The sequence below is a fragment of the Chelmon rostratus genome, chromosome 12 (genome assembly GCF_017976325.1).
Source record: "Chelmon rostratus isolate fCheRos1 chromosome 12, fCheRos1.pri, whole genome shotgun sequence".
Classification (NCBI taxonomy): domain Eukaryota; kingdom Metazoa; phylum Chordata; class Actinopteri; order Chaetodontiformes; family Chaetodontidae; genus Chelmon; species Chelmon rostratus.
Genome location: NC_055669.1, coordinates 22,386,058 through 22,401,570, shown reverse-complemented (window position 1 = coordinate 22,401,570; position 15,513 = coordinate 22,386,058). Strand labels below are relative to the sequence as shown.

The 15,513-nt window shown below is 42.7% G+C and overlaps 1 protein-coding gene across 1 annotated transcript; it reads right to left on the bottom strand.

Moving 5' to 3' along the window:
- Positions 1 to 2,210: 2,210 nt before the first annotated feature.
- LOC121615574 (acyl-coenzyme A thioesterase 5-like) lies at positions 2,211 to 4,666 on the bottom strand. Its single transcript, XM_041949954.1, has 3 exons — positions 4,210 to 4,666; positions 3,172 to 3,374; positions 2,211 to 2,819 (listed from the first exon to the last, which is right to left on the bottom strand). Exons 1-3 carry the CDS (start codon positions 4,664 to 4,666, stop codon positions 2,211 to 2,213), a joined length of 1,269 nt encoding a protein of 422 aa, XP_041805888.1.
- Positions 4,667 to 15,513: the final 10,847 nt, after the last annotated feature.

Sequence of the window (15,513 nt, the reverse complement as noted above, 5' to 3'; positions counted from 1 at the left end):
TGTCTATGTGCCATGTCATGTGCATGTTTGGCAGTCACTGAGTTATACTAAGCACATCAGTTACCAGTCATATCTCTTTTGCATGCTGATGCTGTCAGTCTCAAATATTTTATTATAGATATATTAATGAATTCATTATTTTATATGTAGATATACACTCACTGGCCACTGCATCAGGTACACCTGTACAATCTAATGCAATCAAATATGACTGCTCTGCCACAAATTATATTTTTACAACCTTTTCAGTTTTTAACTTGGTCAGGAGTGTGATCAATCCACGTAATGTGTATTATTTAGGTTACAGTGGATGGTGGTGGTGTACTTGACTGCATTGTATTGAACTGTGTGTTCTTTACACTTTTGTCCAATCCATCAACATACATTAAAGGTGGTTTTCACTTATTTTGAGAATGGCTCTGATGTATTTTTGCAATTTTTTAATTTATTTTGTATATGAGCTCTTTCCTCATCCAGTTATCCACTATCTACCTATGTCCAGCTCAGCCAGCTCCAGTGCAAGTCAACTCAAGAACTTGATGGAGAGAGCCAGCCCGAGACATCAAGCCAAAGCACAGAATGGCCACCAAAAGAAAAAGCTCGAGAGCGCCAGGAGTGTGTCAGACAAAGCCTAGATTCTTTTTCACGCCCTGATCAAAATTACCTGCAGTCTTTTTAAAATTACCACCCTCGACAAAACATGGACAACTCAATCATTTATCAATGTCTCTGCCTTTTTTTCCCCATCCTCTCTTCTGTCTCATCAGGTTGTTTTACCTGTTACCTTTGTCAGCTTCCCTTTTGGGCAGAAGAACCTTTTTGAGATGGTGAGTATACAGCCTTTAGTCCAATAGGTGACACTACAGCACCAAAAGCAGAGCATACCTCTTTATATTTGCTCTCCTGGATAGCAATATTTTCCAACTTGTCGACTAGTTTGTATCAGTCTCTGAAGATGTTTTTGAATTTTTGTTCTGAAAATCCGACCTGTCTGTCAGTTTTTGTCCTTGTACTCAAAAATCAGGACTTGATTCATTCAACTGATAATGTTGTGGGCCGGTCTGGGACAAAATTGCCAGGGCAGATTTTTTGCCCCACCCCACCCCTGGTAAAGAATATAAATACTCCTCCACCACTACAAAAAATGTTGGTGGTGCAGGTCGAGTACGATTTGACCATCACACTTGCACTGTGCTGCACAATATATATATATATATATATATATATATATATATATATATATATATATTGATTGTTCACATTTTTCAGACAGAATTCAGAAAGAAGGTTTTTTTTTTCATTTGGGCTGCAAACACTGAAACAATCACCACCTGGCACAGATGGGTTCAGATCCCATCACATCATTCACAAGTGATTTAAAGCTACTTTCGTCAAACATCTCGTCCTGTGTTGCCCACCTGTGCGCTCCTTTCTTCAGACAACATTTCTGTAGCCAGCTGGATAATTTTTAACTCAAATTTTCAGACATAGGACAAGACCCCACAAGGACAGCCACAGCAACAAAATATGCAATTAAAAAGTTGTTGTGAAATCATTGTTACGTCTGAGTTTTTGTTTAGCTTATGTTTGTTTGGAGGGTGTCTGCACCCTGGGCCTCTGTTTCTCTCTACAGCACTGCAGGTTGTGGCTGAGGGGCGTGGCTGACCGACTTTCTGGCTGTGTGCAGCTGGGCACACCTGATGGTACTCTGCAGCCAATTCACCTCTCCATAAAGACAGGCTCTTTCTCCACTACTCTGCCAGATAATTCCATCTCATTCGGTAGTGCCAGGTTCAGGTGGCTTTGTCAAAGTTCTCTGAAAGTTCTTCCTGTTCTGATCATTTTTGCTTTTGTGCTTTTTCAGATAGGTGCCTCACCGACACACCTCTCTTGGATTTTCAGCCAGCCTCCAGCAGCTGCAGCCTGCAGGGATTTCTTTCTTGTTTGATTTTGTGAGACAATAAAGACATTGTTTAACTGCCTTGACGTCTCCTGCCTTTTTGGGTCCAGCTTAGAACCCAGGCCGTAACAATCATGGCTGCATAGTTGCCTTTGAAACCTCCAACACTTTATACTTGACAAAAACATGATTTGTAACTGTAAAAACAAAGAAATCTGAAGTAATTTTCCATAATTACTGAGCAGTCCGAACAAATACAGACAGAGATTTTAGCCATTCTTCACTGTTGTTTGTACGACCGTAATCGTATCTATAACTTGGCTTTATTCTGTGTAGCATCGCAGCTCAGGTGAGTTCTGAAAAACTCTTGGATCTTCTTCCACATGTGGACTTCAGCTGCTGCATGGGATCTGGGCTCACCCCCCCACAGGACTAGTTTACCCACAATCCCATGCAAACTGGAGGGGCAGTAGGGTCCATAAGGTGGCTCCAAGTAATGCCCTGCTCCAGGGTAACACACACTCTCAAAGTTCTCCTTCCCATGCCGCTTCAGTCTCTCCACCATCACGTCCATGTAAGCCTTGCTGTCCCAGTTGAGGTCGTCCTCTGAGGCCACAAAGAGGAAACGTCCCTTGGCTTGTTCAATGGGGATAAGGCTGCCCTTGTTCTCCTCTGTCAGTGGATTATGCAAAACATTATTGCCAATGAAGGCCCCTGACTCAGTGGGAATAATCTTAGTCAAGTCAAACATTAAGGCAGGCAGGATTTGGCTCCTCTTGTAGTAGAGGGGGAGTGCTGTGTTGGAACAGCAGCCATTGATCCACACTGTGGCCCCAACACCTGGCAGGTAAGAAGCCACTGAAAGGGCAAGATCTGCACTTTTTGACAGTGATATCACACCAACTCTATTATTGCCGACCTGAAAAAAAACAAAGAAAATTACACAGCACAGATTTTATCTGGTGTAGATGAACATGAATTGCTCTTCATCATATGTTTGTGTCTGTAAAAGGTCATTTTTGGACTGTGAATATTTTTGACACATTCCCAGAAAAGCTGTACGATGCACAAAAACTGTTGGGTTGCATTCACAGTTAGCAACTGTCATTTATGTGGCTGAACACACAAGAGAAGAGTGCCATCGATCTAGAGCAAGTCAAACTTAATCAACAGAAATCCTTTTAAAAGCCAGTTCTGACCCAAAACTAAACTTTCCAATAATAAAAACAATAAATCATGAAAAGACTCAAATGTGTTCATTATAAACTCACCTGATCTTGTCTTCTTAAAAACTCTATTGCCTCCTCAAAATAATCCAGATGGACTTCTCTGATGTTCTTCGGCATGTCATCGTGGCCATACAGAGCTACAGTCAGAACCACAAATCCTCGACTGGCCAGCAGAGACGCCCTTTTCTCCGACGGACTTCCACCCAAAGTGTACAGATCCAACACAGCAGGGAAAGGTCCTCTTCCTGGATCCAAAGGCTCATTATAAATAACTCTGCATTTCATAAAACTTATATATATTTTTTAGCATTTTTTACTAAATGGTTCATGTATTCATACACTTAATTTGCACCGCTGCTTCTACTATTTCCTGTTTTATGTTCCTTCGATGTGTTTTTTATGTGAAGCACTTGTTGCATGTGATTTCTTTGTTGTAAAACACGTTAAGCTGCAAACCTTGTATATGAGGTGCTCTATAAATAAAGTTTATTGTTATTATTATGATTATTACGCGTATTATTAATACGATTATGATTATGGGTATTAATAATAATAATAATAATAATAATAATAATAATAATAATAATAATAATAATAATAATAATAATAATAATAATAATTAATTGACAATAATGATAATAATAATTATTATTAGTAGTAGTAGTAGTAGTAGTAATAATAATAATAATAATAATAATAATAATAATAATAATAATAATCCCAAACACGTGTAAGCGCAGATCCCAGAGCCTGAGCATGCTCACTGAAGTCTGCCTGATGTGAAGCTTTCTTCAATTGATTAAAGCTGCAGAGTTGTATCAGAATGAACTACAGGCTTCATGGTTATTTCTTGAAAGAATACAGGAAATATGTCTGCCAATGGGCTGATGTGTTTTTGGATGACAGTGATTTTCTGTGCTGTGAGATTTATCAGACTGTGGATCAGTAAACTGCTGATGAAGATGAATTAATTGTTCTCTTCAGAGGGTTGGTGACTGCTGACCATAAAATAATGTCAGCATCATCCTCTAAATTTACTGACTGAATGATTTAAAACAAAACAAAGACAAAACCACCTACCTGTGGGAGTAAACAGGACTCCCCGAATGTTCCCCTCTTTGACGGGGACCCGTCCGACTCCGTCTCCCATCAGAACCCTCTCATTGGTCGCCTCTGCCAGCATCCTGCCCTCACCTTCATCCTCGTGCACAGAGAACTTCCCCACGTGGGGGTTTAGTGAATTGTTTTTTTGAAACCTTTTGTGTGGTCTGTCTGCCCTCATCGACCACAGCAGACCTGTAGGTTCAACTCCAACATAGCTCCCACCAAGTGAGGGGTCTCTGTCCAGGTCGATCTCCCCGCTCCCATCGGCCCTGTAGGTGACCGAGGAGCTGAACACCACCCCCTTCTCGTCAGTCGATCTGGCTCTCATGGTGACCGCCTGTCTCGACCTCAGCCCGGCCACCTTCACCTGAACGGGCTCATCAAACAAGCATCTGGCGCTCGGCAGCAGCCTCAGTCTCACTTGGGAGGACATCTCTTCTCAAACTGAGGACCCTTTGACTGGAACAAAGTAAACAGGACAGTCACCTTTTTCATCCAGTGTGACACAGAAGACACTAAATCTACCAGCGTCAGTCCTCACACTGTAGTGCAGTGATCATCAACTGGCGAGTGCCGTCCTGGTTTGAAAACTGTTGAAAACATCAGCTGGTTTTATTGGATGAGGTTCTGTGCAGTTTGAAACTCTAGCCTGCAGAGGGCGCTCATCAGTCTGTCTGTGTTTCACACTTTCAGTGATTTTACACAGCTGAGACCTGAAGATACAAATCATGGTGGAAAGTAACAAGTATAGTTCTGAAGCACAGAGTGCTTCTCAATGGTGACATAAAGAAGCTAAACTTGCCCCCCCTTCTACCTGATGCAACAAAATACAGCTTACATGTTAGTGTTTCTATAATATGAATCAAACAATCTAATAATATAAACATAATACTATGCAAAGGGGGACATTAAGCAAACTGTGTAATATCACTTTTTATTCTTCAAGTTCATTTAACTGCTAATATATCTGTACCTAAATATCTGAATGCATGACTTTTACTCATGATGGAGTATTTTTAAGTTGTGGAATTGTGTTTTCATTGTGTTAAATAAATTAGTTTATTTCGAATCTACACCCTGTGTCTGCATCTAGGTTCAACCCATCGTTCCCCCTTAAATCCACACCTTCCTGACAGTTTTCATTGTTTTATCACTCGTGTTATGAATAGTTGCTTTCATGTTAAGCACTGTTGCATTTTTTGCATGAATTGTGCTCTATAAATCAACTTAATTATTATTGTTCTGATTATTACAGTATGTGAAACCGTTAACCCCGATTTAGCAAGTGTTCGTCGTGTTGCTTTCGTCTCGCCTGGCAGGACAGTCTGAAAACATACAGGGAGGCCCTCTGAAGTGACAGAGCAGCCTGTTGCTCTTCACTGATCGAGGAAATAAGAACAATCCCAGGTTTCTCTTCAGCACTGTAGCCAGGCTGACAGACAGTCATAACCCCATTGAACCATGTGCCTCAGTTGACTTCATAAGCTTCTTTAATGACCAAATCTCACGATTAGAATTTAGCACGACTAACTTCAGTGGGTACTGATTTATCTTGAAATACAGAAACCATCGAAGTAGCCTAGTGTCCAACCTGTCAGATTTTTAGACAGTTTTTCTCCTGCCGAGCTTCACCAACTTATCTCAACAATTTCCTCATCAAAATCATCAACCTGTATCTTAGATCCCGTCCCGACCAGCTGTTTAAAGATGTTTTACCCTTAGTTGGTTCTTCATTATTATACAACATCAACCTGTCTCTGTTAAAAGATTACGTACCACAGTCCTTTAAAGTAGCTGTGATAAAACCTCTTCTTAAAAAGCCGACTCTTGATCCGGACATTTCAGCCAACTATAGACCTATCTCTAACCTAGCCTTTCTCTCTAAAATCCTTGAGAAATCAGTTGCTAGTCAGTTGTGTGACTTTCTACTTAATAGTTTGTTTGAGAATTTCCAGTCAGGATTTAGAGTGCATCATAACACAGAGACAGCATTGGTCGCAAACGACCTTCTACTTGCATCAGACAAAGGACTCTCTGTACTCGTCTTACGAGATCTTAGTGCTGCTTTTGAAAAGGTGTCAAGGTATCTCGTGACAGAGACTGGAACACTCTATTAGCATTCAGGGAACTGCATTATCTGTTTTAAATCCTACTTTTCAGAACGAATTCAGTTTGTACAGGTTAATGATGACTCCTCTGTGTACACTAGAGGAGGTCACAGAGTTCCACAGCGTCCTGTACTTTAACCAGAAGTTAGAGTATTTGGGCCTAAACACCTTTGAAACTCACTCTCTGTTGAGATCGCAACTATGGATGGCATAGCGCTGGCCTCCAGTACCAATGTAAGGAATTTGGGAGTCATCTTTGATCAGGATATGTTATTGAACTTCTACGAAAAAAAAAAACAAATTTCAAGGACTGCCTTTTTCCACCTATGTAACATTGTAAAAATCAGGCACCTCCTGTCTCAAAACAATGCAGAAAAACTAGTCCAAGCATTGGTTCTTTCCATGCTGGATTATTGCAATTCCTTACTACCAGGCTGTCCAAATCCATTGCGAAATACTCTCCAGCTAATCCAGAATGCTGTGGCTCATGTTTTGATAAAAACAGCCGCTCTATTAGATATTAGCCGCTCTGCACTGGCTCCCTGTATAATCCAGAATAGAATTTAAAATCCTTCTCATTACCTACAAAATATTAAATGGTCAGGCACCATCTTACCTAAAAGAGCTCATAGTACCCTATTACCCCAGTAGAACACTGCAATCCCAGAAAGTAGGCTTACTGGTTCCAAAAGTCTCTAAAAACAGAATGGGAGCCAGAACCTTTAGCTACCGAGCTCCTCTCCTGTAGAACCATCTTCCAGTCGTTGTCCGGGAGGCAGACACCCTCTCAACATTCAAGAGCAGGCTTAAAATTTTCCTTTTTGATAAAGCTTACACTTAGGGCTGGCTCAGGCTTGCCTTGGACCGGCCCCTAGCTGTGCTGCCATAGGGTTGGGCTGCCGGGGGCTTCCAATGACGCACAAAACCCCTTGTTCTTCTCTCCCTCTCCATCTGTATGCATTGATCTGTATGGAAAGCATCCTGAGATAACGTCAGTTGTGATTTGGCGCTACATAAATAAAATTGAATTGAATTGGATTGAATTGAATTGAATTGTGGAGGGGTTAAGTGAACTGTGTTTCACCTTCACTATTTGAAGTATTTTGTTTCATCTGTGCCCTCACTGTGTCAGGAAACAGAGAAATTAAAAGTCCAGTGATACAAATTAAATAAAACGAACTAAGCACCAAATATTTGCCAAAACAAACACAAACTATATATAAAATATATATTAATACATATGTTAATCCATAGTTTTGTGCTGATACAGACTCTACTGTGCAACAAAATCTCACCTTTTGGAGGGTAATTTAAAATATTTCTGAATATGCACTGACTGAAGAATGTACTTCAGTTAACACCTGTCACAGCTGATTTGCTACAGCTTTATTTCCTGTGTTTCATTGTGTTTTCTCTTCCTCTTTCTCTCTTCTCCTGCTGCGTCCCATCCTGAAATCAAGTCTCCTATAAGGCTTCAGCTCTGCCACTTCCACCCTGACAAACTGTAGCTGCAGCTCAGTCCATCTGTTTCCAGCCTTTTCCTCCTTTACATTTGCTGTCCTGCAACTAACCCTATTTCTCCTCTCCCTGCAGCTGTCTGCTCTACTGCGGATCCACCATCTGCCCCTTCGTCCCATAAATGTGGGAAATAAGCAAAATTATCTGACAACAGAACGAGAAAATGTCATTCATCTGGATATGAAGAAATTCTGACTTTGACAAAATCTGCAGTTATGATTACGATCAAGCAGCTGTTTTTTTTTCCTTGAAGGAACTCCATAGAGGTTACACATTAATAGTCAGTTCAACTTGTTAATCGTATACTAATGATGTCAGATGTCATAAAATGAGATACATGAGATACTTTTCAATGTTGAAACAGAGCTTACTGCTCCTGTGTGACCTGTACATAAAAACCTGCAAGAACAAATTTAATTCAGAAGTTGCCAATTTAAACTGAACTTCATTAGCAAGTAATAAAATAGCCTACAGTTTCACATTGCAATTCAAAATGATGAATATTGATTTCAATATGACAATCTCATATGGAGGAGCTGCAGAACATTTTGTTCATGCACAAAAATTGAACAAATATTAGAGAATGAAGTCTGCAAACTGTAAAAACTGCATATTCAACGTTGAGACTGAGCCTGCAGCTGCTGTGTGACCAGCGCACCAAATTCAATTCAGAATTTGGCAACTTTTTAAAAAGCAGGCGACAGCTTTCCAATGTTAGTTTGTTCAGCATGTTAATGTGATGGAGGTCAGAAGTGTGAAGCTGAAGAATGGGTCCATGTTAAAAAGAAACAAAAAGCTGAAACCGCTTGATCACAGGACACGAAGTGCAATGAACTCTTGTTCTGTCATTCAAACGCGGCTTTCACACAGCTGAGACCTGAAGCTACAAATCAGCGGTGGAAAGTAACGAAGTACATTCATTTACTCAAGTATCGTACTTAAGGCCAGTCTTGAGGTCGAAGACTTGTTTTGAGCCTCTATTAAGAAACAGGATTTGACATAAAAGACAGTTTGAACTTGAGTATTTTCATTATGGCTACTTAACATGGAATTATTGTACTTTTTATGCTACAGCTACAGTTACTTGGAAGATGAATCTTTTACATTCAAACTGTACGACTGGCTCAAAAAGATGACGAACTGTCAATGAATGAACTTCCCAATAGTGTCATAAAGAAGCTAAACTTGGCTCCACTTCAACCTGATGCAACAACAAAATACAGCTTACATGTTAATGTTTCTATAACATGAATACAACAATATAATAATATAACACTCTACAAGGGACAATTATGCAAACTGAGTCAGATCACTTTTTAATGTTCAAGTTCATTTAGCTGCTAATGCATGACTTTTACTTGGGATGGAGTATTTTAAGTTGTGGAATTGGTACTTTTACTGTATTAAAGGATATGAATACTACTTCCACCACTGCAAAAAATGTTGGTGGTGCCAGGTCTAGCAAGATTTGACGATCAAACTTGCACTGTACTGCACCATGGTTGTTGGTTTATCTTAGAGTCGCTGAAGAGTGCAGGATTTGGAAGGAAGGATGAGGATAAATCATTATTTCTGACATTCTTCTGGTCAAAACATGAAGAACGCAACAGAAAAGTAAAGGGTAGTTAATTTAAACACAAGATACTTGTGCTCAAAAAGAGGATTCATTCTCAGTGAAGAACCTTGGAGCTCTAATCTGCCTCTATACCTGCCAAAGAGCAGTGATTCCTAACACGTCTCTGGGGGTCATCAGGTGGAAACCTCCCTTCAACAGTGTTTCGCCTACTTAGTCCCACTACACCTCCAGGAGGTTAGGCAGTGAACTCCGGCGTCCCAGAGTCACCCCCCCTAGTGCCAGTTCACACTGCTCCTACACAATCCAAACAGCACCGCCACGTTCAACTGACCCAGAGATGCTCCAGGTAGTGGCCAGTACCGATGCTACCATTTAACTATTGCTAATGCTACTGCTAACCGCTAGGAAGAACAGAAGAAGACAATACAGTTCCGATGCTACCATTTAGCTAATGTTATGTGCTAACCGCTACCTGCTAAGAGGAACAGAAGAAGACAATAACGCTAGATTCACCTATACTGTTAATGTTAATTGCTAGCTACCAATACTAACTGCTAAGATACTATCATACTCTCACCGCTTTAGCTATTGTTAGCTGCTACAATGCTACCACAGGCCTAGATGCCACATGTAACTGCCGATTGCCACACTACCATCATCTACCCCTGCCTCTCACCAACTGCACCAAGAAAAAAGCGGGGTGGGAATACAAACCCTGGTTCGGGTAGGGGATAGAAAATAAAGAGGTAGAGTCAAAAGATGAAAGTAGGGATTGGATACAGACCCTTGTTCGGGTAGGGGGTGGAAAATTTAGAAGGTGCTGAAGGTGGAGGCCTAAACCACAGACTAGATTTAACAGCCTCTTCTAACATTTCCTTCAAGAAGCAGCAAACCCTACCATTTCCTTCAAAAAGCAAACAGAGCAGGAAAACAAACCCTAACATTTCCTTCAAGAAGCAGACAAAACAGGAAAACAACCAAAAAGATCAAAAAACAAGCCAACTCTGTGTCTTACCACGCAAACTCACCTGAACAGGCCGCATGGTCCCAAAGAGAGACTCTAGCTGGCCACACCCCCCACCTTATCTAAACTTCCTGGTTCTCTTCCTATTGGCAGAGCGAGAAGATGGGGCGGGGAAAGCAGAGCAGAGGAGAGGTGTCTTGTTCAGACTTTAACCTCTTCTCTTGCCGGGTTAGGCATGCATGTCCTCTGCCTGCCCCCCCACTGTCCCTATTTCACCCCCCAACTACTATTATTTCTCCTGATCCATATCCACTGACTAGACCTAGCAGCCTCATCTGACATCTCCCTCACTGTCTTTCTTAAATTTTGCCCATGCACTCCCAGCTCCCTCAACAGTGAAACAGCTGACCCTGCAACAAAACCTCTACACCCCACTTCAACCGGACAGACCCTGGTCTTCCATCCCCTCTGCTCAGATTCTGTCTTTAAATCTGCATACTTAGTCTTCTTCCTTTCATAAGCTGCCTCCACTGAATTTTCCCAAGGGACTGTTAACTCAATAAAATACACAGTCTTTTTACTCATGGACCATAAGACAATGTCTGGCCTCAGATTACTATAAACTATTTCCTGGGGCACAACTAGCTGTCCTCCCAAGTCGACCTGCATTTGCCAATCATCAGCCCCTACCAGGCAGCCACCTCCCTGCTTTCTCCCTGACTTAGCAGCTTTATTTTTCTCCCCCTCTCGAACAAACTGCACATCTAACCTCTCCTTTCTAGAACTTCCAGAATTCACCTGCTTCCTTCTCTCCTCAATGCCTGCGGCTAAGCTTCTCAGCACCTGATTATGCCGCCATGTATACCGGCCTTGTGATAAGCTAATTCTACAACCTGACAAAATGTGCTTTAAACTTGCTGTACCTGAGCAGAGTGGGCACGATTGATCGCCCTGTACCCAGAGACTTAGGTTCTGCGGGGTTGGCAACACATCGTATGTCGCCCCTATCAGAAATTTAATACGGCCTTCCTCCATATTCCACAGGTCCCTCCAACTAAGTTTCCTCTTCTCAACACCTTCCCAATTCAACCATTGTCCCTGTTTGGCTTGACCAACTGCTTTTGCCCCTCTTAACAACTCCTCCTGCCTACGCACCTGTTCCACTACAAGCTTTCTTTTCTCCTTTAGACCTGCTTTATTCCACACTGGTTTGCCTGGGCCAAGCCCCAAGCCTCCCCGGCCAAATTGAACATTTCCTACTATTTCTGCATGCCTAAGAGCTGCCTCTGCCTCCTGCACTGCTGCCCTTGGGTTCCATTTCCTCCCCCCAGAAGGATTCGGAACCACATTGCTAACTAACATGTCCTTACTCCCAGATAATAAAAGTTCTGTCCTAACCTTAGTGCATTTAAACTCCTCTGTTAGACTGGATACTGGCAGCTGAAGCATTCCTTTCCCATACAAAGCTACATTGCTTAAGCACCTGGGAGCACCCAACCATTTTCTAATATAAGAGCTAACTAGCCTTTCCATTCTCTCTGCTACAGATAATGGGACTTCATATACTGACATTGGCCACATTAACCTAGGATACAAGCCAAACTGCAAGCACCACAACCTCAGTTTTCCTGGGAGCCCTGATTTATCTATTCTCTCCAGCCCTTCTGCAACATCCTTTCTAAATTGCACAACCTGTTCAACATCATTCAGGTCCACATTGTACCACCGTCCTAGACTCTTAACTGCTTTCTCCCTAATTGTTGGGATTTCCTCACCATCTATAGCAAACTTTCTATCACTTACTTTCCCTCTGTATATTGAAATACTCCTTGACTTACTAGGCTTAATCTTCATACTAGCCCACTTGAGATTCTGATTGACTTTATCTAACAACCTCCTTGTACATGGCACTGTTGAAGTTAGCAGTGTCATATCATCCATATAAGCCCTAATTGGTGGAAGACGCATTCCATTCTGCCGTCTCTCTCCACCTACGACCCACTTGGAAGCCCTAATAATTACCTCCATAGCCATTGTGAAAGCTAGCGGGGACACTGTACATCCTGCCATAATACCAACCTCCAATCTTTGCCAGCCTGTTGTGAGCTCTGCGATACTTGCACACAGTCTGATGTCTTGGAAATATGCTTTCACCAAGTTAACAACTATCTCCGGCACTTTAAAGTAGTCAAAGGAACTCCAAATAAGGTTATGTGGCACTGACCCAAACGCATTAGCCAGATCTAAAAATACAACATTCAAGTCTCTTTTCTCCCTCTTAGCTGTCTGAATCTGATGCCAAATCATGCTAGTATGCTCTAAGCATCCCGCAAATCCTGGTATCCCTGCTTTTTGCACTGTCGTATCTATCATACCATTCCTTTCTAAGTATTTAGCCAGCCTCTGTGCTACGATACTAAAGAAAATCTTTCCCTCAACATTTAGGAGAGAAATCATCCGAAATTGGCTAAGGTCCGATGACTCCTTCTCCTTAGGGATGAAGACACCTCCTGCCCTGCGCCATGCTCTTGGAATACTTTGTTTCTCCCAAACTATTCTCAGGTATCTCCATAGTGTCCTTAAGATGCCAGGTGCACTCTTATAGACACGGTAGGGGACTCCATTAGGCCCTGGGGCCGAAGAAGCCTTTGCACGCCTAACCACCTCCACCACTTCTCTCCACCTAGGTGGGCTCACATCCATCTCCTGCTCCACTTCCCCTAATGGTGGCATGTCAGGTGGAAGACCTATGTTCCTATTCTCCTTTGAATCTGAATACGTCGACTTCAAATACTGTTCAATCTCTGATTTCGTTGCCTTAAGTTGCCCTCCTTTTTCTTGATTAAACAAGCCTTTCACAAAATTAAAGGGGTTCCTAAAAAATGCTGACCTTGCACGTTCCTTCTTCTTTCTCTTCTCCCTAAGGTGTTCTGCCCTTCTGAGTACTGCTAACCTGCTTCTCAGTTCCTCCTGCAACACCTTAATTCCCTCCCTTTCTTCTTCTGTCGCCTTCCTCCACTGCTTTCTTAACTGCCTCCTTTCCTTTACTAACTTCTCTATTTCTCTTTGCCGCCTAGACTTGCCGACCTGCACCCTCTCGCCTTTCCTTTTGACAAGCACCCCAAATCTCTCTCGACCATAGGAGTAGATCACATCTCCAATTTTATCCAATTTCTCCACTACATCTCCTCTAAGCCTGCTTAATATGACTGATAAATCTCTATCAACTGCCTCCCACTCTTTGCTATCATTAGCCCTCGGCCACTTAACTCTAGCTTTCTGCTCCATGCTTCTCTCCTTGGCTGGCCTGTTGCCCTCAACACCAACTGCATCCCCTCTCCGTACCTCCTCCTCTCCAGGGATAGTGTTACTGATATCCTGCGAACTGTGGTTTTCTACCTGTCGCTGGACTTCATCCGACTGATTCGACTGACTTCTCAAGAAATACTGGTCGATGCGGCCACTCTGCCCTTCCACCGCTAAACACTTCCTCCTTCCCTGATGAGTTCTAAGGCCTCGGATTGATGTTATTTTCTGCCAGCCACATGGGCAAACTTGAAGCTTCTTATCCTCTGCTGCACAACTTTTGCTCTCCTTAGTTGCCTTCCCTGTCACCTGAGTACTGCTACCTCTGGCCCTAAGAGATGGGTCCGTGCCCCCATCCCTCACTGAGTCATGTATCCAAGGCATAGTCATATCCGTTATCCTGTTCGTTACCATGCAATCCACCTGTGAGTCATCTTCCACCCCTGCTCTCGCTGACTCTTGGGGTATTTTCCTTATATTGGTTGTAGCTAAGTCTGGTTGTAGCAAGGTTAAGGCTTGCCACTGCTGCCATGGGTTGCTAGCCCATACCAGCACCTGTGGGGTCTTTTCCCTCCTGTCAGCTGTCTTTCCAAGCAGTCACATGGTCTTTCCCATGTTGTCAGCTGCTCTATTCACAACAGTCACTAGCCAAGCTAGTTGTGAGTTAATTTAAACACAAGATACTTGTGCTCAAAAAGAGGATTCATTCTCAGTGAAGAACCTTGGAGCTCTAATCTGCCTCTATACCTGCCAAAGAGCAGTGATTCCTAACACGTCTCTGGGGGTCATCAGGTGGAAACCTCCCTTCAACAGTGTTTCGCCTACTTAGTCCCACTACACCTCCAGGAGGTTAGGCAGTGAACTCCGGCGTCCCAGAGTCACCCCCCCTAGTGCCAGTTCACACTGCTCCTACACAATCCAAACAGCACCGCCACGTTCAACTGACCCAGAGATGCTCCAGGTAGTGGCCAGTACCGATGCTACCATTTAACTATTGCTAATGCTACTGCTAACCGCTAGGAAGAACAGAAGAAGACAATACAGTTCCGATGCTACCATTTAGCTAATGTTATGTGCTAACCGCTACCTGCTAAGAGGAACAGAAGAAGACAATAACGCTAGATTCACCTATACTGTTAATGTTAATTGCTAGCTACCAATACTAACTGCTAAGATACTATCATACTCTCACCGCTTTAGCTATTGTTAGCTGCTACAATGCTACCACAGGCCTAGATGCCACATGTAACTGCCGATTGCCACACTACCATCATCTACCCCTGCCTCTCACCAACTGCACCAAGAAAAAAGCGGGGTGGGAATACAAACCCTGGTTCGGGTAGGGGATAGAAAATAAAGAGGTAGAGTCAAAAGATGAAAGTAGGGATTGGATACAGACCCTTGTTCGGGTAGGGGGTGGAAAATTTAGAAGGTGCTGAAGGTGGAGGCCTAAACCACAGACTAGATTTAACAGCCTCTTCTAACATTTCCTTCAAGAAGCAGCAAACCCTACCATTTCCTTCAAAAAGCAAACAGAGCAGGAAAACAAACCCTAACATTTCCTTCAAGAAGCAGACAAAACAGGAAAACAACCAAAAAGATCAAAAAACAAGCCAACTCTGTGTCTTACCACGCAAACTCACCTGAACAGGCCGCATGGTCCCAAAGAGAGACTCTAGCTGGCCACACCCCCCACCTTATCTAAACTTCCTGGTTCTCTTCCTATTGGCAGAGCGAGAAGATGGGGCGGGGAAAGCAGAGCAGAGGAGAGGTGTCTTGTTCAGACTTTAACCTCTTCTCTTGCCGGG